This window comes from Haemaphysalis longicornis, unplaced genomic scaffold (genome assembly GCF_048455015.1).
Source record: "Haemaphysalis longicornis isolate Haplotype H1 unplaced genomic scaffold, Haemaphysalis longicornis Haplotype H1 scaffold_1, whole genome shotgun sequence".
Taxonomy (NCBI): Eukaryota; Metazoa; Arthropoda; class Arachnida; order Ixodida; family Ixodidae; genus Haemaphysalis; species Haemaphysalis longicornis.
In genome coordinates this window covers 478797551-478821859 of record NW_027526203.1, presented here as the reverse complement: position 1 = coordinate 478821859, position 24309 = coordinate 478797551, and the positions used below count along the sequence as shown (strand labels likewise).

The 24309-nt window shown below is 49.3% G+C and overlaps 1 protein-coding gene and 2 pseudogenes across 1 annotated transcript in view; all 3 read left to right on the top strand.

Annotated features, from left to right (window-relative positions):
• Smc3 (structural maintenance of chromosomes 3) overlaps positions 1 to 24309 on the top strand; it is a 157783-nt gene that overhangs the window by 30477 nt on the left and 102997 nt on the right. Inside the window, exons 6-11 of the mRNA XM_077688288.1 lie at positions 1639 to 1783; positions 1846 to 1914; positions 1974 to 2077; positions 10987 to 11086; positions 11975 to 12138; positions 12207 to 12348. Coding sequence (XP_077544414.1) covers positions 1639 to 1783; positions 1846 to 1914; positions 1974 to 2077; positions 10987 to 11086; positions 11975 to 12138; positions 12207 to 12348 — 724 coding nt within the window. The remainder of the gene's footprint in view (positions 1 to 1638; positions 1784 to 1845; positions 1915 to 1973; positions 2078 to 10986; positions 11087 to 11974; positions 12139 to 12206; positions 12349 to 24309) is intronic.
• Positions 3251 to 6160, top strand: LOC144156317 (uncharacterized; annotated as a pseudogene).
• LOC144156318 (uncharacterized) lies at positions 6781 to 8174 on the top strand (annotated as a pseudogene).

The window sequence follows — 24309 nt, the reverse complement described above, 5'->3', positions numbered from 1 at the left end:
AGTACCGGCGAGGGGGAGCTGTCAGGCGAGGGGAGAGGCGTGCGCCGAGGGTGAGTGCAAACCTAACGGGGGGAGAGGCGCGCCAGCTGCAGAGCATGTGACGTCACGGCGCGAGGAGAGGGGGAGCAGACGCAAAGGCGCCAGCGCGCGGTCACGTGGGAGTGTGACGTCACGGCGCGAGGAGCGGTGCGGGAGCCGGCGCGGGCGCGCGCAGCCACGGCGCGGGAGGCGGAGCGCGCGCGGGTCACGTGGGGTGTGACGTCGCTGCGCCGTTGCTACAGACGCTCCTCTCCGCTCCTCGCGCCGTTGCTAGGGGAGAGGAGGAGGAGCAATGCGGACGGCGGATTCAGGGTCGCTTATAAAGTGCATCGCACTTAAAAACAGACCCAAGTGCTGGGCGGCAAAGGCAAGGGCGCACGCTCTTTGTGCCTGTGGTGGCGGGTGCATGCAGGCTGGCCCTTGCACACCTTGCACGCTAGGGGATACGACAGAGCTGAGATTCCAAAGAGAAATCGTCAAAAGAACGCAAACTCCAGCAGGGAAACTGTGCAAACAGCCAGTAGCTCCGAGTTGTGTTTGCCAAACCACCCAAGCCGCCAGACACAGGGGTAGGCAACTGTTTGTGACAGTAAATTGTGCGTTATTTTTTAAATATGTCATTTACGGTTTTACAAAGTAATACACAAAGGGTTTATAACTGTTAGATGCTCACAGGAAGCTGCGCTACCGATCGATGGTGCCGCTTGGTCTCTGGAGATGTTCATAGTAACAGCGCTAACGACACGAGACAAAAAGAAGAGGCCACAAACGCGGCGCTGCCTCATGTCGTTAGCGCTGTTACTATGAACATGTACCAACTCGCCCAGTCTTCCGTTTTAGCTTCATTCATTTCTGGAGATGTGCCTCTGAATGAGCATTTCAGAGCTGTTCAATAAAATCTAGAAGCAATGAATTGCTAGAATATTTTGGATTTGTGTAATTTGTTGCAAGCCCAGACCGATTCCCCACATTCAGCAGCACTAAACCAAGAGCTCGCCAGCTGGCTGGAGGTAGTCACGTGTCTGGGGCAACAAGGCAATATCTTGTACGGGAAATAATTTCCTGCAGTGAACTATCGCATATTGTCTCCTCCAGGGCAAAGCTACTTCTACTGCATACTACTACAAGGCGTGTCGCTGCAGGGGCTGTGTGTACGTGTTTTTGGTGCTTATGAGCACCTGTATAGAATGTTTGTTTTCCATTTTAATTGGCCTCAGAATGTTTTGCAATTGTGGGATTTCTGTGCTTACCTATGGTGCACATGTATAGTTGCATTTTGATCGAACGAGGTCAGCAGGACCGGTGAATTGTTTTGTTAAATCAGAAACTTCGTAAAACCAGGCCTCTGGGCAACTATGGGGGAATCTTATTTGTGAAAGTAGTGAAACCAGGTTCTTAAAATTGAGGCTCGACTGCAGTTCAATTTGATGTGAGTTAATTAACAAATAGTTTTTTGAAAATAACATGCATATTCTTTTGTTTATTCTATTTCTGGCCAAGTCAAAGGTAACAAATGCATGGTAAGCAAAGGGCCCAGTGATCTTGGCAATCGTGCGAATGTGGTGAAGAGCGTGCCTGTGCCACTCTTGGCGGCTGCAGGCTGAGCCTGAAGGAGCAGAAGCGCACGGAGCTGTACGCCAAGCAGGGTCGGGGGAGCCAGTTCACGTCCAAGGCTGAGCGGGACAAGTGGATCCAGAAGGAGCTCAAGTCCCTGCAAAAGGCCATCCGGGACAAGCGCGACCAGGTGGGGCAGAGGGGGGGGGGGGCTGCTGCTGCTGCTGCGGGGCTAATTAATGCGTGCTGCAGATCGACAAGCTGCAGGAGGACACCCAGAGGGACGCCAAGAACAAGGTGGTGCTGGAGCGCAAGGTGGAGGTAAGAAAGGGCCCCCCCTTGCCTCCCCCCCCCTCCCAACGGACTGCGTCTCCTTTCAGGAGCTCACGCGGGAACTGGAGAACCATCGCGTCAGCATCGACAGTCAAAACAAGAGCTTCTACGAGATGAAGAAGCGGAAAGACACCCTGCAGGGGGAGAGGAAGTGAGTGGCCACCGTCCGCACTGTGTGTGTGCACTTCCGCCTCGAGGTACCACCATTGTTGTGCACTCTGTTGCCAAACCAGCGAAACTGTCTTGAATGGCAGCGTAAGTGCACTAACCTCAGAAGCACAAGTGTGTGTGGACAGAGCCACCCGGGTGGGTGCGTTCACGCGCTGAGCAGTTTGGCTCCTGTAACCTATGTTGTTGGTGACCTTGGAATGCTGTGAGAGCGCAAGTTCGCTCTTGTCCGGGCTGCTGGGGCCTCGTCGGCTCGTGTGCCTGCCCTCTCGGCCGTGCCCGTTCACCACGGGGTCGATCGGTGCGACTGCCGAGGCGATGCTCCTGGGGATGGCATTCACTGGAAAGTTTAGCGGCCAATTTCTTCGCTTGGCAACACTGGAAATGGCCACGGACATGGCGCGGCTTGTCCTGCTCTGCCCGCACGCCATAGAAAAAAAAACACCAGCGTGCGTCGTCTGCTCCGTTTCAACCCGATTCTCAACAGTGGTGTTAACAGAGATGTTATTAATCATACTCACACTGGAGTCGAGGCATTACTTTGCGTTTGGTAGGAGAGGATTTGGAACGTCCAACACGCATCATGTGCTTAGCACTGACAAGTACCGCCATCCCGTGGAGCTCGGCATAACCCAACGTTTATAGAACCAAGGTCAGTTTTAAAACTCTCCGCCTCCGCCATATCAGCAATACGGCGCCCGAGCGACCCACAGCGCCAGGTGGCGTCGCCGTGGCAACCGGCTCCCTTCAGCCGCTGGGGAAGCCCGAGCGATAGCAGCGCGGGCCGCATCTGTACTGTCGTTGCGAGCGTTATCGCGAAATATGCCGATCACCGTGTTTATAACCTTTTATTTACGCTTGTAAGTGGTAAGCCTAGCCACATGTCACCGGAGCTACGGCGCTCAATCGGCGACAGCCATTGCGCAGCAGCCGCTTGCATTTCAAAGGCCGCGCGGCTTCCGCGTTCGTTTAGAGCATCGTCTGCCATTTCACATTACATATATCATTTACGTTTCTTGTTGAGGCGACTGCATGTTCTAACCCTGTAGGCAGGGAATGTGGCTGGTGCATTATGCAGAGACATTGTTGAGGGCTGGCAAACATTGTCATCATTTTGTTAAAAAATTTAACCTTTATCGGTTGAATAAAAGAACCAAAAAGTGGATATTTTTTTTAGTTTCAAGGTAAGGAGATATTTTCACGGGATATCCCTCTTGGCGAAAAGAATAGGCTGTCAAGTATCAGCTTCGCGTAGTGATGGGGCCGAGGAGGGAATCAAGACGAAGACGACGATCGCAGTGCGCCCGTCACAAACCGTATCTCTGTGTCTCCGCTGCAGTGCCTAGTAACTCTGTAAATAGTGCAGATACCGCTATTATAATCTCGTCTACTTCGTGTCATTCCTTCGTGCCGGTAAATGAGATTATAGTAACTGTATTTACGCTATTGACAGAGCTTCTAGGCACTGCAGCGGAGACAGCAGCTGACCAAAATTGTTACTTCTTCCCCGATTGAAACACTTTTAAACGAAAAGAAGCTGTCCCTCTAATTTCTGAACAACAGCAAAAAAAAAACAACAACATAACTTCTATTGTAATCTCTGCCAACATTCTTTCACCAGCTCGCCAATGGAAAACGAACTCCTTCAATGTCTCTCAACGAAGGTTTACTGCTCGCTGCCACCACGTCTAAATTTGCAGCACTTTCTCCGGCTGCACCGTTAGCGCTTGTTTTGGCTTTCGGTGCAGACGAGGTCTGTGCAACAATCTGCATGTTTCGGCGTGGAAATTTCTTTCTATTTGCCGGCGGTTTGGATAGGTAAGGAAGCAGGTTTGGAAATATTTTCGGGACGGCTCCTTCGACGAGGCTCCACTTTCCTCACTCAGTTTCTACTTTTTCACTGTTAATGAAGTGGGTGTAGCTCTTTGCTATGTCCTCAGGGTAAGCATTCACGCCACACGCGCGATTTGGCTGAGAGGTTTCGGTCGAGACACGCATTGGCACGGTACCATATATCTACACAAAGGCCGAAATAACTTGAAGTGCGAGAAAAGCGCCTTGCCTTTGAGTTTGGTTTCCCCTGTAACCACCCGTGCAACCGGGAACACAACACGCCGGCATAGTGCTCGCCTAAGCATCTACAACCGGAGTGCGCACGCACGCACGCGCACGCACGTGCGGAGACGCTAGCCGCACAACGGCAGGTGCATCCCTCAGAACGTGCTGACCTCAGCCACCCGGTGCTCCGCGCGGGAGCCGGGTGCGACTGCAGCGCCATCAATGCGGCTTGGTGCGGCGGCGCCGGGAAACACTTCGAAGTTTTACAACTGACCTTGGTTCTATAAACGTTGGGCGTAACCAGTGACGGCACACTCACATGGTTGCCTGCATGCGTACCTCACCAGTGAATACAACTTGTTAGCCCTGCTTGCAAAATTACATTTCGCTTTTTCTAATCATGAAGCAGTATGTGGTAGCCTCAGGACTTTTTTAATTAAGGGGAGACTCGAGTTGAAAAGTTGCGTTTTTTTTTTTTTTTTTTTTTCAAATTTCACTTTCTGTTTTTTGTTGCTTTATTATCTTTATACATTATATTTTGACATCGGAAAATATCACATCGAAATTAGCATCAGAAGTCGGTGAAAAACACGTCTGAGTGAGCGGCAGTGACGCGCGGCATGACAAAAGTTCTGCAAAACTTAGTGCTGTTCGCGTGCTCGTGGGGCCGCGAAGAGAGCTGTCTGCCATATTGCGGCCGCTGGCTCGTGTAGAGTTGTCCTTACTCTCCACGATCCCGGCTCCTGAAGTCTCGTATGTTCACGAAAAATCTACACAAAAAAAGGAACAAAAACAGTCTTTTCCCGCCGCTTCAAACCACGCGCCACTGACGCGGGGCCGCCATTGGCTGACAGCGCCCGTGTTTTGTTGCCGTAGTTCGCTTCACTGTTTTCCGGAGTTATTTTTCCCTGTTTTCGTGTGATGGCAAGCCCGAAAAAGGCCATTGCCGACCACCGGAAATACAGAAGTAAGAACAAGTTTAGAGGGAAGTGGCGGAGGACTTACAAGAAAGTCACCGCCGACAAAAATGTCCCCGATGGGGCAGTGGCCGCTAGGCCTAACATTGACCACGGCAACGTCGATCGTGGCAACAGCGACAACGAGATCAACGCCGCAGTGAATTTTGTGAGCGCATCGCAGAAAAAGATCGCGTTGTTCGAAAACGGCGCCAGGCTGAATGCCGATCATGCCGAAAGCGTAGTGCTGTGCGAGTTGGGTGCACTGACGACCGTCGTCGCAGGCGCGGCATGCCCCGTTTGTCACGAGCGGAAACTCGCAGTTCGGGCGCCGAATAAAAAGCGGAAAGGCCTTTCTGCGCTTCCGGAGCTGCACTGTGAGAATTCAGAGTGCTCGGAGAGCATCCTTTCGTCAGCGTACTCGTCGAAGCGGGTCACGTCAGATGGCGGCCGCGGTGCAGGCAGAAGCTACGACAGCGGGAGTTCGTGTGACGCCTTTGCCGTTAACCTAAAAGTGGTGCTTGCAGCGCGTGCCGTCGGCATCGGGCATGAGCAACTTCCACGATTTTGTGCGGTAGTTGGATTGCCAAACCCTATGCACCATAAGACCTTCCATGCTATCGGCAAAAAGATTCGCAGTGCTGCGGTGAAGGCCGCGGCGAAAACTTGCAAAGGACACGCAGCGTGACCAAAGAGGTGGCTGGTAATAGTGATGTGCCCGTCATGTTTGACGGCACATGGCAAAAGAGAGGCCACAAAAGCCACAATGGTGTGGGAACTCTGGTGTCTTTGGACACTGGTTTGTGCCTGGACTATGAAGTGCTTTCTAACTTCTGCCTGGCGTGCAGTTTACATAAAGACATGCGAACTTCTGCCTGGCGTGCAGTTTACATTAAAGGCACCCTGCAACACTTGCCATCGGCTACTAGTAATGTGTTTTGGGATAAAGTCTATTGTCCCAGAAATCTCCTCCCGCAAGAATTATGAAAATCCGTTCACAATTAACGAAACTACGCGCGATGAGAAATCGCGCATAATCGTTCCCTCTCAACTCGACCGCGGACAACACGACGAAAGCTGCGCGCTCTCTCCCGGAGAGGGGGGCGGCTCACGGTGTTCTCTTCGGCGGCCTTCGATATATCACATGCCGGGTAGTTTCCTTCTTTTCTCCGCAACGCGGAGGGGCCTATTTCTGGTCTGGTGCCACAAAAAAGCAGGCATGGGTGCCTGCTCGCAAGTGCGCGCTCGGGCTGGTAGGGCGTTTTTGAAGCAATAAACGTTTGTAGTCGAGTGGTCCCGTTGAAAGGGAAGTATTGAGGTCATCACTCAAGCTCCGCGCGCACTCAAAACACAAAAGAAACGGCAAAACTGTGCCTACAGGTTCAGGCATAGAAGAGGTTCGTACACAGCGATGACGACGACGGAAATGGGAGAATCTAGCCGCGAAGTTGACCAGTGACAGCCTATCGGGCAGCCATGGCCTATGTGACGTCCCTTAGGCCATGCCAGGGGTTGCATAATGAGGACAACTGAAGAGAGAGCGGTTGGTTTTTCCGCGTCTTTCACATCGATTTACTCGCTCACCGCTTCACGTGCACGTGTAATATTTGGCTCAGGTATTCCTGGCAGTGTAATCTAAATGTCGCGCAGGTTTACTTGCACTGCTCAAACAGTGTTGCAGGGTCCCTTTAAGACATGGGAGGCGATGAGGAAACATGGCAGGCGTTTCATCATCCCGTTTGTGAGAGGAATTGCGACGGTTATTCTCATGCCATGGAGGCCGAAGCTGCAGTGTGCATTTGGCAGAGGACTGTAGACTATGAGACGCCCGTGCGGTTCCCCATCTTCCTAAGCGATGGAGACAGCAAGGCCTACAACGGGGTCTGTGATGTCAACGTGTACCCTGACACTCCAATTGAAAAAGAGGGGTGCACCAACCACGTGGCGAAACGTCTGGGCACCGGCCTGAGGAAGCTGCCAACGCCACTTCCACGAGGGGAGAAGTTGAAGGAGACCACCATCCAGAAGCTTCAAACCTACTTTCAGGTGGCCATTGTGAACAATCGGGGAAATGTCCACAAGATGTACACTGCCGTATGGGCCTCATATTTGCACTCAGGCTCAACAGACGGTGCCGGAAGCCACAAGTTCTGTCCTGCAGGCCCAGACTCCTGGTGCAAGCACCGACGTGCTGAGGCACAGGGCCAGCCTGCACCATGCCACACCCCCCTCCTGACCCAAGGCCCAAGGTTTGGCAATCCTCCCCGTCTACAAGCGTCTCACAGGTGCGAAGCTGCTTGCCCGGTGCCTCCACGGCAAGACACAGAACGCGGCCGAGTCTCTGAACGGCAAAATATGGCTGCTGTGTCCAAAGACACAATTTGCTTCCCGGACTGCTGTGGAAACAGCCACAGCCATTGCAGTCCTGTGGTTCAACAGGGGCCATGCGAGCTTTGAAAAGGTGCTGGAAGAGCTTGGGGTACTTCCTTCCGAGGCCCTGGTTACCCTCAGCGACAGCTGAGACAGCATGCGCATGCACGAGATGAATGTGTGTCAGACTGCCGAGACGAGGGCACACCGCCGCAGTGCAGCCAACAGGGCCCGGGTGGAAGAGTCGTGCCGCACCAGCCGGGTGCTGGAGAGTTTTAGGCACCCGATGTTCCGTCCGGACACGTGTGTCTGTGTTCAGCACAAGTTTCGTGCTACAGTCGAATCCCGCTACGACGAAATTGACGGGACGTGCAAAGAATTTTGTTGAAGCCAAAATTCATTGAGGCGAAATCTGCACGGAAATCTGCACACAGCACGGAAAGGCAAGAAAAATAGCCCCGGATATTTCCGCATCATTGGCAGCATAATACAATGTTTAGAAAAAAAAGTGACGCGTAGTAACATCGTGTTTATTCAGATAAACATACCAATGGTTATCTTTTTTTACCAGCACGCAAAGAGCGCGATACTGAGGAGAAGGGGAGAGGTGAAGAAATGAAGAAATGCAGGTGCAAAGCGTATTGCTGTACAACAACGCGTTTCCACTGAGCTGATTACTTGCAGATAGCTGCTAGGCTGTTGGAATCCCCCCCTCCCCCCCCCCCTTGTTTGTGGCAGGATTATCCTCTGACTAGGCACGGCAGCAACTGACCTTGGCGGGCAAGCCGCGCGCCCTCGCATTTATCGCGACGGCGCGCTGGCGACTAAGATAGGATGACACGGGTTCAAGACTAAACACGAAAACATTATTTATGCTTTTGACTTTGAAGAATTGTAGAAGGAAAACTTCTAGGACAGCTGCTCACAACACATACATGCAGCAGACATACACATACACGCCAGCAGCAGAGCACGTTTGCGCGATTTCAACTGGATATGGATTGGCTGTAGCTCCGGTTTGGCAAACCTGGCTTGCGCCTCATGTAAAGACGGCCCGTCGCATCGTTATCACCATCAAACAATGGTGTCCACCTATGAGTTTGTTTTTGTTTTGGGTGGCAGTGTGGGCGCATCACGCATGTTTTTGGTGAAACTAAGCGTCCTGAATGTAAAAAAAGTTACAGATAGCTGGCGCTATGCTTATTTTATTGTAAAATAATTGTTCAAACCCAGCCCAAACCATTGAAAATTTCGTTGAAGCGAAAGCAAGCCAGACAAATGGTTCGTTGTGGCGTGAACTTTGTTGCATTGACTTCTATGGCTTGCTGACGGGGATGTGGAAATATTTCGTTGATGCGTAAATTTCGTTGAAGTGGACTTCTTTGTAGCGGGATTAGACTGTACTGCGTTTTTCATTTTGGTAAATACACACTTTCAAACTTTCAAACACGTTTTTCTCATTTCGCAATTTGGGCCGATTTGCGTTTTTTGCGGGAAGCGTTTCGGGCACTTAGAATGGTCATACGACAACGAAATTTGGCACACACATTGAGGAGAGTGCGTAGAGTGCCGATATCTACTTGAATCAGCGCTACCTCTCAGTCGTAAATATCTACTAATAAATTAAATCGTAGTTGAGTGGCAAAAAAAGGGTACTTTGCTACAAAGATATTTTTTTCAGTTTCAAAGTTTGAGCACAATTTCTAGCTAGATATCGGCACTCTATGGCTAATAGGGAGCAAAAGGAGCTGTTGAACAACTCTCTGCATGAACATTTAGTATGCGCGAAAGTTCCCGGAAAACTTATCAAGTTTCACCATTACTTGCAACATAACTCGCTAACTATTGCACTTGTGTAAAAACTGATTACAGATTTTGAATCAGGAGGAAAAACTACATCGGTGATCCAATTTCTGAAGCTCGTAAGTTAAATAACAAAAAAAAAGTTTTCGAGGAGCGTCTCCCCTTAAAACAAAATTCTTCAGAGGCAGCTCTGTAGGCTGCAGTTTTCCTATCCATTTCCTAGTTGGAACGGGGTTGTTTTGAATTAAAATTAAAATTGACTCAGTCCCGAGACCTTTCCTTAGAATACTGAAACTTTGTTTTTTTAAACAGCTGCTTGAGTGACATTTTTGTTTTGTTTATGATTTTGGTCCGTTCCGTTCCTCTAATTTTTAATTGGCAATTTTATCTGTATAATGTCATTTCTTGTTCATTCTGCTTTTTGAACAGTGTATTCATATAACTTTTCACAATATATAACTTCCTACAGGTTATGTTTCTGTGCACTCCCCCCCCCCCCCCCCCCCCCATGGGGCCTGCAAGACAAGGTTTACCCCCAGGCCAGATGATGAAAATACTGAAATAATATCCAAACATTTCTTACAATTTATTATGGTGTGAATTTTTGTGGTATTTATACAACCTCAAAAACTGGGATTAGTTTATCCCTTTCCTGCCCAACATAAAGATTTTAGAAAAAATGGCCACAAGTAAATAAATTTTGTGTATTTACCCCTTCCCATTGATGCTTCGACAAGTTAAAATTGAAAGCCCAGAGTATTTCACACAGAAAACAAACCTACACATATGTGTGGGCTGGGCTTCTGTTTGTATGATCTTCGGGTAGTAATAATACCTTAAAAACGGCATCAGGCACAGAAAAACTACTTTTTTACGTATTATTTATAAGTTTTATATTGTTTTCACGAGTATTCATATTATAAATAGGATTTTGTGAAAATAAATAATATTGAAGTTTTAATTAACATAATTATTAATTATAATTAATACTATTATCACCAGTAATTACGCAACGAGTTGAAGGTTAAGGCGCAAGAAAACATTACCAATGAACCAGAACAAAACCGTGAATAAATGAGACACCAATAAAGCAAGAACAAATTATTTATCGCTAGCGCTGCAGTGCACGAGCCCGCCACCGTATGCCGCCCAGCAAAATTTTCGTGACGACGAAAGCCCAGCCCACACATATGTGTGGGTGCATTTTTCAGGCGTGATGACAGTACGCACACGAAGGGAACGGGTGTGTTTTTTAGCCGATTGTGTTTTCCCAAGTCCTGAAAATCGCGTCTTACGCTTGTTATTCAGAAAATACGAGAATAGCAAGAAGAAATACCATCTTTCATCGTGAAGGCGGCTAGCGTGATTGCGACGGCTTGGGCGCCGTTTTTAATATGCGATTTCTCGCCCCCTGGTGGCGAAATGAGTGAACCACCGAAACCAACAAAGTCTTTGAAGCGTTCGCAGTGACTACCCAGGGCTCTGAAACCGAAACCGAAACAGGTGCCACTTAGTAAACGAATTTGTTGACCCACACGTTTGTGTGGGCTGGGCCGTAAAGGGTTATCCCAAATGCTCCAAAATAACTTTTTTTGTTCAACATGAGTGGCATCACTGTGAAGCCAATTGACGCAGTTTTTGTCATTAGCGGTCAGCCAGAGGGTGATTCCCGATGCACCTCTGATTCGGCGGCCCCGTGTTTCAGCGAGCTGTGGCGGCACGAGAATGCCCTGCAGCAGAGCCTGGCCACCCTGAAGGAGGAGCTCTCCAAGAAGGACCAGGGCCTCCGCTCCATGACTGGCAAGGTGGGCCTCCCGCCTGGCTACCCGGCCACCCCACAAAGCGTTCGATGACCTCTGGCTTTCGAGCCATGCAACTTCCCGTAATCTGGCTCGTGATCTGGGGCATTCCCCTCGCGATAATATCTGTGTTGAATACCACAGCAGATAAAATGACTGAACAGAAACTTGGCCGAGTGAAGCAGCGAAAACGAACTCGGACATGCGCACTACACAGGTCAGGCGGCCGCCATCTTGCGTTGCCTCAGCGACGCCTAATCAGGAGAGCCGTTGTTGTGGAAAACCAGAAGGCAAAGTGCCGGGATGGGCAGAGGGAACCATAAATTCTATTTACATGGTGATGGCGATAACGTGAGCATGCGCGGGAGTTAGGGAATCTTCTTTCACAACAACCGTTTCAGTGCACCGTGACCGGAGGGCCCATTGCGCTTTAGCATCTATTTCTGGCTTTGTTTGTGCGTCTTGCTTTTTCTGCCATTTGTGCGTTTTTGAATGAACAAAGATAGTTTGATTAAAAGTATGTCCAAAATATTCTACTGGTAGAGTATGATACATTTGGCTGGGGTTACCTCTACTGCACTCAGTTCTGCGAGGTTATGAGTGGTTATGTGCTCGGAAGTGGTGGTTAAGTTTTGAAAGGGCTTTGTTACAAGCAACACGAGCAGTTACAAACAGGAGCACGAAATTTATAAGACAGGTGCAAACTCCTGCCTATTTAATGTCGATAGTGTGCATGCATTTTTCAGATACAACAGCAGATGTGCCAAGCTTGCAACTGCCTAACCGCTCCTTTACACCAAGGCTGATTTCTGTGCAAACGGGCACACTATTTCATTGTGGTGGGTCACTCGTCCTGACCTGTTGCATGGTGGCCCCGCTCGCTCCTCTGCCCAGGCCACCCTGAACGGCCGGGACAGTGTGCGCAAGGTGTTGCAGACGTTCCGGGAGAAAGGGGGCAGCTACGAGCACATAGCCAACAGCTACTACGGGATGCTGATTGAGAACTTTGACTGCGAGAAGACCATCTACACGGCGGTCGAGGTGACGTCGGGAAACAAGTGAGCCGAGTGTGCTTTGCTGTTGCCCCTGCGGGCTGTTTTGCTGAAGCGGCTTGCTTTGTGGCCAGGCTGTTCTACCACATTGTCGAGAGCGACCGCATTGGCACCAAGATACTGCAGGAGATGAACCGGCAGCAGCTGCCAGGGGAGGTGACCTTCATGCCCCTGAACAGGCTCATGTACAAGGACGTTGACTACCCCAACAGCAACGTGAGTTCCCCTTGGCACCTGGCCGATGGCATGTCTGCGTGGTATTGTGGGTGCCGGGGCCAGTGGGGCGTGTGCCAAGACTGGGCCTGTCGGGAAGAGGCCAGGTGCACATGCAGCCCTTGTGCTCTCAGGGTCCTCTCCAGGTGGTCTGCTGTACACCTATTGGCCAGCAAGGGCTTTTTGCACACAGCATGTCTACGTGCCTCTTGACGGTTGTCATTTGTGTTGTCTGCAACAGTCTTGCAGCTCGCACAACAAGCCTCACTGCCTGGGCTGAGCTTGTGTACCGATGTGGACAAGGCATTGGCACAGGTCACACGCAACAAAGCAAGCAAGCCAGCGTGCTTGCTGGTTGGTTGTGCAGTTAAACCTCCTTGTAAGGAAGTCGTAAGAAGTGGCCCCGTTTACTGTATTCACACGAATATGACGGCCGTCAATGTAACACGACTCCCCAATTAACGAGTGAATTCGGAAAAAATCTTTTCATTTATTGCAACACACAAGTGCAGCGACCATCACTTACTGTCACTGCTGCTGCTGGTTTTCTTGTTGCTGTCTTCCCAGAGCATGTCACCTGCCGTTCCAATGAGGTTGTCGGAAATGCCGCACTTCTTGAACGCTTGGACGACCATGTCGTCCGGAATAGCTGGAATAACGATGCTCGCCTCCACCTTCCAGTAGGCGTCGGCGCATGTTCCCCTTGCTCCATCCACTCGCAGAAGTATTTACGAACACTGTCCCTCACAGGCCCTTTCCCCTTGCACTCTCCATCTCGTCCCGCAGTAGAGAAAATCCTTCCGACGCCCATGCCACAGCCTATCGTGAAACCACGTGTTGGGCGACCCGCTAGATACGCCAGGCTACTGCCGTAGCGTCTCGTGTGCTTCTCACGTAAACTTTCGTTAGAGCCACTGAATAAAAGGTTTGCTTTCTTCTTTGGTAGCGCGGATTGGTCTGCCCTTTTGAGCCTAGTTTTAAGACGGCCCCGAATCTGAGGCGACCACCCTCCAAACTGTGCGCCACATTTTTGAAGAAAAAAAAAAGTCTTAGATTCGCATGAATACGGTACTCTGTTGCGTTGAAATTTTCCTCCTAGTGCTCATACAGATGCCCTTTATTTTTTTCTAAAGTTGTCTGCGTCTGTTTTACTGTCAGGGCTTGCCTCACTTTGTGCTCTTAGGGGATCGCAGCCCAGTGGAACTTACGTTGCAGCACGTTAATTGCGTCGCGCAGCTGGGGCTTTGCCGAGGCCCTGATCACCAGAGCTGCTGCTGCACTGCCTTTCATGGGGTGCTGCAATGCGAAAGGGCTCTTTCTGGGGGAAACGCCGACGTTGGGATTGTTGGTGGCAGTGAAGCGGCACCTGAATTTTCATTGGCTCCATAGCGTGTGCCTCACAAGGGCAGTGTAAAGGTGCAGGAATTATTCAAAGCAGCGCTAATGGGCGGGTCGACACGCAGGGCTGACCAGCAACTTGTGGCTTATTCCGTTGTCTGCGAAATGTGCCTTCTGCTGCTTTGTGGGTATACTTCGCAGGCCCGGGGCACCAAGCTGACGGTAGTGGCGACACCGTCGACCGCGAGCCCATGTGGGTTGGACCCATCTGGCCGTGCCCGGGGAGGGTGGCATCGTGGTGGCTGAGCATTGTTAAAGCTCGGGTTGTCTTGCACCTTCACACCCCCCGCTTCTCTGCCGCTGGTCAGCCTTTTCCTATCCTCCTCTCTATCTCCTCTTCCAACCCTGTCCCAGCATCGTCTTTCCTCCTTATTTCCATGCTTTTCGCGGCCTCTTCCAACCCTGTCCCAGCATCGTCTTTCCTCCTTATTTCCATGCTTTTCGCGGCGGCGAGGGTTAACCCTGTGCAAAGACGTCACTTGATCCCAAGCACAGGGTTGTAGTGGCGCGGTGCGGTTAGTGTGTGCTGCCACGTTCCCTTGTTCGGGTCACTGGTGGGCGACTGGCCTTGCCACCAAGCACGTGCACTTACGTGTCGTATGGCATCTTCCAACGCCTTTTCTGGGCACACCGAGTTTTCTGCTGGACGGAGACGAGAGTGTTTTCCACATGATGCACTCGGAAAATGAGAACATGGCAATGAGAAAGATATTGCCATTTCTTGTGTCCAAGTGCCTGTGAAACGTGAGTGGGGCCAACTACGAAAAATTTCCAATGGTGACCTGCTGATTAAAGTAGCAGATCAAACCCAGTGCAACAAGCTGCTCAAGGTAGACAACATGGGGGCAATCGCCCTCGCTGCTTCATGAACACCATGCGGGTTGTTATCAGTCGGGCAGACCTCGTGGACCTTTCTGCAAATGAGCTTCTTGAAGACAAGCAAAATCTCATTAAAGTTCATCTGCTGTGAAAGCAAATAAATCCCCACCCACCACATGGTCCTCGCCTTTGCCACAGCGGTTGTCCCAGAGACCATAGAAGCTGGTTATGTGAAAACTCCAGTGAGACCTTGCGTCCCCGACCCGGTGCTACGCACGTCAGAAATTTGGCCATGGGTCACACAGTGGCAGGGGTAAGCTGGCATGTGCAAGAGGCAGCACAACCGACCATGCGGCCCACCAAGGCCCCAGGTATCAACCCGGGAACAAAGAGGCCCTCTGAGGAGGCTATGGATGCAGCTGAGCCATCCTCGGCATCAAGCATGCCGACGGATCGCCACAAACCCTTACAGCGTACGATCTCTCAGGGCCTGGTTGAAAAAGAAGAGCTCCCTGAGGTACCTCCTCCTGGGAAAGGCTCTGGCAGCTAACAAGTTCAGTTTGGTCCTAGCAACAAATGTCCTAAATTAGCGATGGCCTTTTGTGGTGTACTGCAGTGGTACTGCAGGGGGCTTCTAAAAAACTTGGATGACGTTAAGGAGCTGCTCTGGGAGCAAGTGCCTCACAATGTGTCTTGTGGAATATTGTGGGGTTCTTCGGGGCGACCTAGCCAGCACTTCTGCGTAGGCCACCACGCTAGCTCCCGGCGTGTCAACCACGAGGGCTCCGGAACCTACGGCAGCCCAGCGAGGTTCGCTGATGTGAGAACACAGTAGACAGTAGTGCCGAAGCACAGCCGTTTATTTGGGAACTCCCAAAGCATGCGAGCCCAAAGCTCGACGGCATTCACGAATCACGCCGTCCGGGTCGTGATTGCGAACGGGAGGCAGGCACTCACGGCGCGCGACAAACAACAGTTCCCATCTGAGATGCTGGTATCCGCCACTGCCGCGCTGTTTCACCGATCCTGCCCCGACTGGCCCTCCGGCGAGTGTCTCCTAGTCTTCCCCACGCACACATTGGTGCCGCCCACGTGCCTATGCCCCGCATGGACCGGTGGTGCCATCTCTCGGGGGGGGGGGGGGGGGGGGGGAAGGAGGAGGAGGGGAGGGGAGGAGGGGGGGCGCGTTGACGAAACCAGTGGAGCGTTGGACCGGTCTGAGCACAACGCGTCTCTCCCGAAGCGTGCGCCGGCTTGGGATCACAGGCCGCGGTTCTCCACAATTCCTACAGTCTCCAAGTAACCCACATAAAGGGACATTGAAGTGAATTTGTAAAGCTCCTGTTTTTGCTTGCACTGCGTAGACTGGCTCAATCAAATAAACACACTTTTCATCGTTTATCCGGGTGATAAGGCGGTATTTATTTTATAAAGTCTGAAAGAAAGAAAACTACCATGCGTGATTTGCGGCGGCCGCACCAACTAACAGCAGTGACGAATGTACAAGGTGCTACGTGATTGGACGATATTCAAGATTAGCATTCAAATCGGTTTCGGTTTCGGTTCTGTAAAACAACATGTTTTACATCCGACGGCATCGTTGGATGGGCATTCTCGATATCTCAATAATCGTTGTATCGTGCTTCTGCCATGTTGTCGGCTGTAAAATGCATAACATAAGCCTACAACCACTGCTTTGAATCGAAATAATCACTTGCTGAGGCTTACGCAGTGGATGAATGCCCTCTGCATCACCGGAGGCGCTCAGATGGGATGCGCTTTTCCTCCACCTTTGGTGCTTGCCTGGCTCGCGCCTGTATCGTAAGAGGCGCGTTCGCACAAGGGTCTGCTGATTCTGGCGTGTGCCCACTGCCCACAAGCATCGGTGCGTATGGCAACAGCACGCCAACGAGAACTCGCTAGCGTGTTAGTGTCAGTCTGTGTGCGTTCTGTGAACTTGCTCATGAAGCAGTGAATGTTCCAGCGCAAAAATTGTGAATTCAGTATAGAAAACATAGCCCAAAAACAAATAAATCAATTTAAAAAACAAACACTTCTGAACTTGCGACCTGCAAAACAATATACCTGACACTCAAGACCACTCGGCTGCAAGCCAGCGATGCTAGAGACGGAAACGTATATATAACGTATAGCCAGTTTTTTTAGGCTTCGCATTTCCAGAAGCTTCGATGACTATTTCTTGTGTAGCGCTTGTACAGTAAGCGTCCCCAGAATTCCATTAATATTTCATGTCTACCGGCTGCAATCCTTAGACGGAAAAGCGTTTGCAAATGTGTGGTGGTTGTGCTGCTGACCACTGTGATAGTTCACCCAGCCCCAAAAAAAGTGCTTACCAAACCGTGGTTTTACGCTGTACGGTAAAAGTTCCGGTCGATTTTAATTCTTTAGTACCCATATTAACTTCGCTGCCTCTTCTTCCGCCTTCAGTTGGCCTCAGATTTTTCTACTAGCGTACCAGTATGTTAAGCGTCACGTGCACTTGTGCAGCACTTGTGTTGAGCGACCTGTACTTAGAACTTGATACACTCTACAAACTAACAAACTAGAGGCAAATTCTTCCACTCACGAACGGGTTGTGGCCTAGTTTCAGCTGAGCGAATGAATTGTGACGATCTGTCGGCGGCCGGTGGACTAAACGCTGGGCCGACTGACTCTGTCGGAGGGTCGGCGAGCCTTGCAGTAGTGCAGTCAAGCCAAGCCACCTTTTTGTGACGTCATACGAAACGCCACAGAAAATGGACGAGGATAGAGAGGACAGCATTTTCGAATTGATTTTTCTAGTGAATAAAGTTGCTAAACGCAGCGAGAGTGGTCGAAACGGCCTACAGACTCTAGACAACAATTTCCGCTCGTAATCCCGCAATGTTTGCAAATCACTTCAGTCTCCCTTTAAGCAACAAATACACAGATTTTCTGCTGCAATAAATCACATACAGAAAGGACAGGCAAAACGCCAGTCAGCCATCTGGTAATGTGGCTAATATCCTTTAAAGGTCAACCACAGGTAAGGTAGTTAAACTCTGGATTGAACTAGGGGCTGTAGCAGGAAGAGTTACATGGTTGCAGCGACTAATAACAATATGCTCCGTTTACATTCCCCCAGACAAGCAACTACAGAAAGCCGAACTTAAAAATCTAATGCACCAGCTCCGAGAGCCGTAATAGCAGGAGACTACAATGCCCACCATTCTCTTTGGGGCCGCGAAAACTACGATACAAGGGGGTGAACGATAGAAAACTTGCCAGTCTCCAGTGGAACTTTAATATTAAACACACAGAAGCCCGGACGCTTTAGTCCCAGGCACAAAACATCCTCATCAGTTGACCTAGCTCTCTGCACCGCTACCCACTATTGGACTGGCACATCCTGACAACCTTTAGGGGAGTGGCCACTTTCCAGTCGTGCTAAGAGGAAAGCTAGTTTCTTCGCATGGCCAGAACAGTGCACCATGATGGAGCAAGTTTCGACAGCTCACGTGTCGTCCACTTGAATATCTGGATTTGCTGGACAACAGTGCACTTTCCTTTAACGAAAGTCGCATAATTGAAGGCGCCAGTGAATGTATCGCACAAAGTTCTGGTAAACCAAAAAAAGAAAACCCATTCCTTGGTGGAACGAGGACTGGCCAAGTGCTAGGAAGAAGCAAAAGGCAGCATGGCGCCTTTTCCATAACTGTCCTACGGCTGAGAACTACGTCAACTTCAGCCGGATCAAATCGCAGTCGAGAAGAGTGAGGCAAATAGCAAAAAGTGAGAGCTGGGAGACGTACATAGAGGCCATCAACTCTCACACTTACCACAAAAAGGCATGGAACAGGATACGCAAGCTGCAAGGGCGGCAGACCTGCCCCCGCCCTCTGGTTGACAGTGCCGGTGACACTCTGCAAGATCAGGTACTGGGAGCATACTTTGAATCGGTATCAAGCGCAGCGCACAACTCAACGAAGTTTCTGAAATTGGGAAGAAAAAGTGCAACTTTATCGAAAAATACCCCCAAATGAGGCATATAATAGGGAATTTTCTATTGCAGAGTTGCCTCAACACACTTCGTAAAGCAGCAGCTGGGCCAGGCACTACGATATCAAGGTTCGCGCAGGTCCTTGAAAACCTTGAAAACCCTTGAATTTAGAAGTGTAAATTTCAAGGCCTGGAAAGGCCTGGAATTTTTAAAGGGTCCTTGAAAACCCTTGATTTTCTGGAGAGAACCAATGGCCCTATCTTTTCACAAGAATTTAAAGTGTTTGTCGTGGATTTTAGGTGTTAAAAATGTAAAGAAACATTGTAACAATCAAGTTTCAGTGTATTGCGTGAAATTACGAGTTGTGGATTCTCATTATTATGAGGCAACATGGGGAGCAGCACTCCTCAATAGAATTCATGTCACGATACAATCCCGTGAAAGCCGGCTTCGGTTCTCTATCTTGCATGTTCCATCTAGTATGTGATGGCCTTTCATTGCATGTTTGCTGTGCCTCATACGCGCCATCTGTGTTTGCTTTTACGTGCAAATGGTGGACGTGTACATAGTTCATCCTGCCTTGCAGCAACGCTTGCTGAGTTAATTTCAGCTGATACTCTTGCTGGCAAAGCAGGAGATGCAGGCAACATTAACTAAGTTTTGAAATCAAACAGCCTTAGCAAAACACCAAGAAAAAAGAAAAACCTCTAAATATAAACCGTGAAATCAAAAATAAAGCTGGGGGAGCATTCATGAACCCATAGCACCTATCTAAATGTGCATTAATGTTCTTAGGTATTGGACAATATCAAAATTTTGCATTGTGTTGAAAAAGTGATAAATAATCCCAGATAAAACATAAGATGGGGACCTTGAAAATGTGTTTTCTGGTCCTTGAAAGTCCTTGAAAACCCTTGAATTTCTGCTTTTGAAGCCCGTACAAACCCTGGATATGATCAAACAACTTGCATCACTGTTGCTGCTTAATAGCATCTTTAATGGCATCTGGAAAAGTGACCCTCCAAGGCTGAAAGAGTCCATTCCAGTATTGAAGGAAGGAAAAGCTGTTGCTTCAAGCCCAAACTATGCAGAGTATTTGAAAAGATGATCAACCCAAGATTCATGCATTTTCTAGAGGCAAACAGGCTCCTAGAGCCTTTCAAGGGTGGCTTCTGTGAACAAAAATCCGCGCTTGACCAATCTCTGTGCTTAGAGTCCCAAATGAGGTATGCTTTGACCTCGAAAAGGCCTATGATACCACTTTGTGGTTTGGTATTATAAGACATCTTTGTGCCCTTGCAATTCAAGGAAATGTGCTTGGAGCTATCCAAAGCTACCTCTCTGATCGTACATTTTGTGTGAGGACAGGTAGAACCTATCGAAGCCATTTACATGGGATAGGTGTTCCGCAGGGAGGCGGGCTGAGCTGCACATTTTTCATTGTAAAAATGGATTCAATACACACTCTACTTCCGCCAACCGTGTTTTATTCTGTGTGTGTTGTTGATGTACAGATTGGCTTCAAATCCTGTAATCTCCCTTTTTGTGAGCGGCAGGCCCAGCTCTCAGTGTCCAAACGGGCAGATGAAAACAGATGTGAGTTCGACCCTTCAAAGGGGGCCGGTCTCGAAAGAAAGGGGCATCGCTCCTGCACCAGAAATCTGCCTGTTCAAGCAGAACACAAGTTTCTCAGCTCTCGTTCACTGCCCACCCGAAGCACGTGAAACTGAAGTGTCTGAAGGCTATGGATGGGCTTGACACAAAATGGGGCACTGACAAGCAGTGTTCATTGCACCTGTGCAGAAGTGTTGTTTTGTCTCGCTCAGGTTGTGGATGCGTGGTGTACGGGTCAGCCTCTAACAGAGCCTTGAAGATGCTTGATCCTATCCACAATCTGGGCATCAGGTTGGCCACAGGGGCCTTCCGCACTAGTCCACTTGTGAGCCTCCTTGCTGAACCAGGTACGAGTGCACCTCAATGGGCATTACCTGAGCCCTGCAGGTGACATCAGAGCCTGAGCACCCGTGCAGCTCCCTGATGAGGGAGCACGCGAGAATGCTGCTGCTTCAAAACTGTCCATCTCGTTCACTGGCACCGACAGAATGACACCTCATTTAGACAGGCGGACAGGATGGGGTCACTGCCGGCAGTCAAACAGCACTTCTTGTGCCTCCACGACAAGTGCAAGGCCGCTCAGTTTTCCACTGGTGCATCGAAGACCAAATCGACTGTGGCCTGTGCAGCGTATTCCAATAACAGAAACAATGAGTATCTGGCCGTGGACCACATAATGGGAAGGAAAACACAATAGTCTAATATATGCCCAGACTCACTCAGTGGGGTCACGGCCCTGTCGGCGGGAAAGGTCAGCAGAAACCCCACATTTACTGCCCTTCCTGATGCTGTGTACAGAGTGCACCAACTAAACCTGGAAATTATAGTGTGTTGGGTTCCTGGCCATTGTGGCGTAGCTGGCAACGAGGAAGCCGACCAGTCTGCCGCCAGAGAAGCTGGAAGAAGCAGCGTTGACATCGCTCAGGCACCTTACCAGGATATGAGACCAGCAGTAAAGCTCATTCTCCGCCAGCTCTGGCAGAAAGAAGGGGGTGGGGAAGAACGACAAGCTTCACTTGGTGCAATCGGCAATTGGCCCATCGGCTGTCAGGGAAAAAAAGCAGGGCCCTGGAGGTCTGGCGGTGCAGACTACGAATAGGACGCACACACGGCACGCGTTCCTACTCCTCACTGGTGATCAGCTGCCGAACTGTGCTAGATGGGGCGAGGGTCTTTCAGTCCTCCACGTTTTGGTTGAGTGCTCTGCCATGGAACTGCAAAGGAGACGCCACTTCCCGGAAGTGTACAGCAAGCATATTCCATAGTGTATTCTCCTTGTGTTTTTGTCGATTGTCCTGTGTTCAATTTCCGTAGGGCTTTAGAATACCTCAATGACATCGGTTTTTTAAAGCAGGTTTGTTTTAGCAAGCAGCATCTGGCCACCTTTGTGGATGTTCGTTTTATTCTGTTGCCCACTCCATTACCGTGCTCATTCGTAATATTCCCTTTAGCATGACCCTATGCACCATTAGCCCATTGCGTGCTTCATCATGCTGTTCACTCATCTTTTGAAACTGACCCCTTACACTGAAGCAATTTTACATGCTATTTGCACCCCTTTTGATACATTTTTACCTCATCATAGCGATGGCGCTCTTGCCCTTCGATGCCCTTGCGGCAAAGAAGCCCACTGAAGAAGAATATTTCACAACGCCTCCAGCTGCTGGTCAGCACCATTCCTCGCCCCGTGCACAAGCGCTGTCGGTATGCACCTACGAGCTCCCCGTCTCGTCTCGGTCTGGACGAGGAGCGTGCAGGTGCGGCCAGAGGGCTTTCAGTGGCACCCCTGCGGGGGAACCTGCACTCGAAGGGATGGGGGGGTGCGGGTGCGGGGCCCCCCCCCCCCAGCCCGTGGCACTGCTGCCGCCAGTGGGTGCAGGCAGCTTCAGCGCGGTGGTCGTGCAAGTGTGGATGACGAGGAAAGGGTTACTCGAGGGCCGGCTTGACCTGGCCGGCCCGACACTTTAGTGACGACCGCGGGAAAATCAGTTGTTGTTGGGGGTTCCGGGAAAATGAGTGATGCTGGGGTGTAAGATACGAAATGATAGAAGAGAAAGAATAGGGCTTTCTAACATTCATAATTCAGGGGTGAGACAGCTGCGCATATTGCGCAGATTTGATACCAATTTGTTTTCCTGCTCCAGGCTGCTCCAAAAGGTTGAAAATTGCAAAAATTGCGCCAAACTGCTCCAAAACAGTCTCAGAGACAAGGATTTTAATGCTCCCATCAGTTTCAGTGGGGGAAAATGCTTACTGACGGCATAATTTTACAGCCTCCCCAAGGGGATGCTGTTTTCAAAGGTTTAATTGATTGATCATTCAATAAAAGCCTGTATAAAAGTAAAAGTGTCCCCGAGATGGTTTTTTCGAAAGTCACAATGTCGGGTTGCACATGTTATATTCCATGCGTTTTTAAAGTTTTTCCATCGAAAACCACTGCAAAGTCCTGTAGAAAAAATACTTATATGTACTGAGGCGTCAAACTACTTGTGCAAGTTGGTGAAAACACGGCAAGTTTTGAAGCGCCGTATCTCCGGAACGACATTACTGGGCGCCGCCATCTTGGTGTGGTGAAGATATGAAAACGTGGCACCGGGCGAAGCAGTCGCTTGTGGATCAGGCAGAGTGCTCTTCGCCGATTTCTACCTCGGTTTTAGTTATGGGGGTGGCTGGGTTTACATTTATTAGTTTGATCTGTTGCGGGAAGTTGCGGAACTTTAAGGACGGGGGTTCATCATAAACAACATGGTGCCCGCGAATTCGCCGTGTTTCGGCCTTGAATGTGAGGCCGGTGCATGCTTGAAGTGAAATTTCAGATTCATGGCGGTGTTATAAAACGCTGAGTTAATGCTGCCTTTGACAGTGAGCTTGTGAGCTGCGGGAATGGGACGATCGACACTGCAAGAGTAGCAATGCAGGCTACATCGCTGCAAAATGTTCAAGCAGCGTCCGGTAACGGGATGGGCTATTATTTTACGCTAGTAATAATGGTTCATCTATCTGAAGTGAAACTTAATGCCACGAGGGAGACGGCTAAACATACCAACGTTACTCAAATTACGATCGTAGTGAATGTGCACCTTGGGGATTGAAATGGGAGGGCTGGTGGGGTGCGACGACTGTCACCTGGCTTTGCGCAACTTTTGCCGTGGCTCTACACTTGTGCGTAAAGCCGAGTCTGGGATTACAAAAACAATACTTTCGGCATTCACATGATAATAAAAATGCCTTACAATTGCTTAGTTTTTCAGTTCAACCTTCTCAACAGTGCTCCACGCTATCTATGCAGAGCCTTTAAATTTAAAAATGGTTTGTAAAAAGGTAGTGCAGATCGTACTTGGTGATACTCTGGTAGACAAAACTTTATTGAAAAATTGTTTAACTGCTATGTGCGTTCAAAACCGATTAAGAAGTGCAATTTTCCCCCCTGAGTTGCAAAAATTGTATTTTTTAGGCTCCTAAGGTGACATAATAAATGTCATTCTTCTGCTCCAAATCAAGTTTCTTCTGCTCCAAAATCGAGATTTCGCTGCTCCAAAAACTGCTCCCAAATCTGATTCAGCTGTCACCCCTGATAATTTGAAACTAGCGATTTATCACAAATTAAAAAAAAAATTAACAAGCAAAAAGTAACAAAAAGAAAAACAAACTGATGCCACTTCGCGCAGGTTACACATAAAGAAAATTTAAAATATACAATTTGAATATAAGGGCCTTGTAATGCAATACTGTAAAAATGAGCTCTAAGTACAAAAGTCATTTAGATGCATACAATTATATAAACACTAGTGCCTACTGATTGTTTTTGGGTAGTTTGGGAAATATTTTTTTTTCTTGCCTCAGAAAATGATGGATGCCAAAGGGTAGGTTATGATATGATAGAGGAAGAATGGGGCTTTCCAACAGTAATAATTTGAAACAATAGACGCATTAGGAATTTCAGCAAAGAATTTTGAAAACAAAAAAAGTAACAAAGAAAAAATTGATAACCTCAATGCTACTTTGCGCACGGTAGACATACAATTTGAAATATGCACTTGGAACATAAAGTGCTTATAGAATGATACTGCAAATATGAGCGGTGTAAGTACAAGAGTTATATTTAAAACGCGAACAGCCACGCGCTGCTTTGGAGCGCTACGCCCAGGTCAACT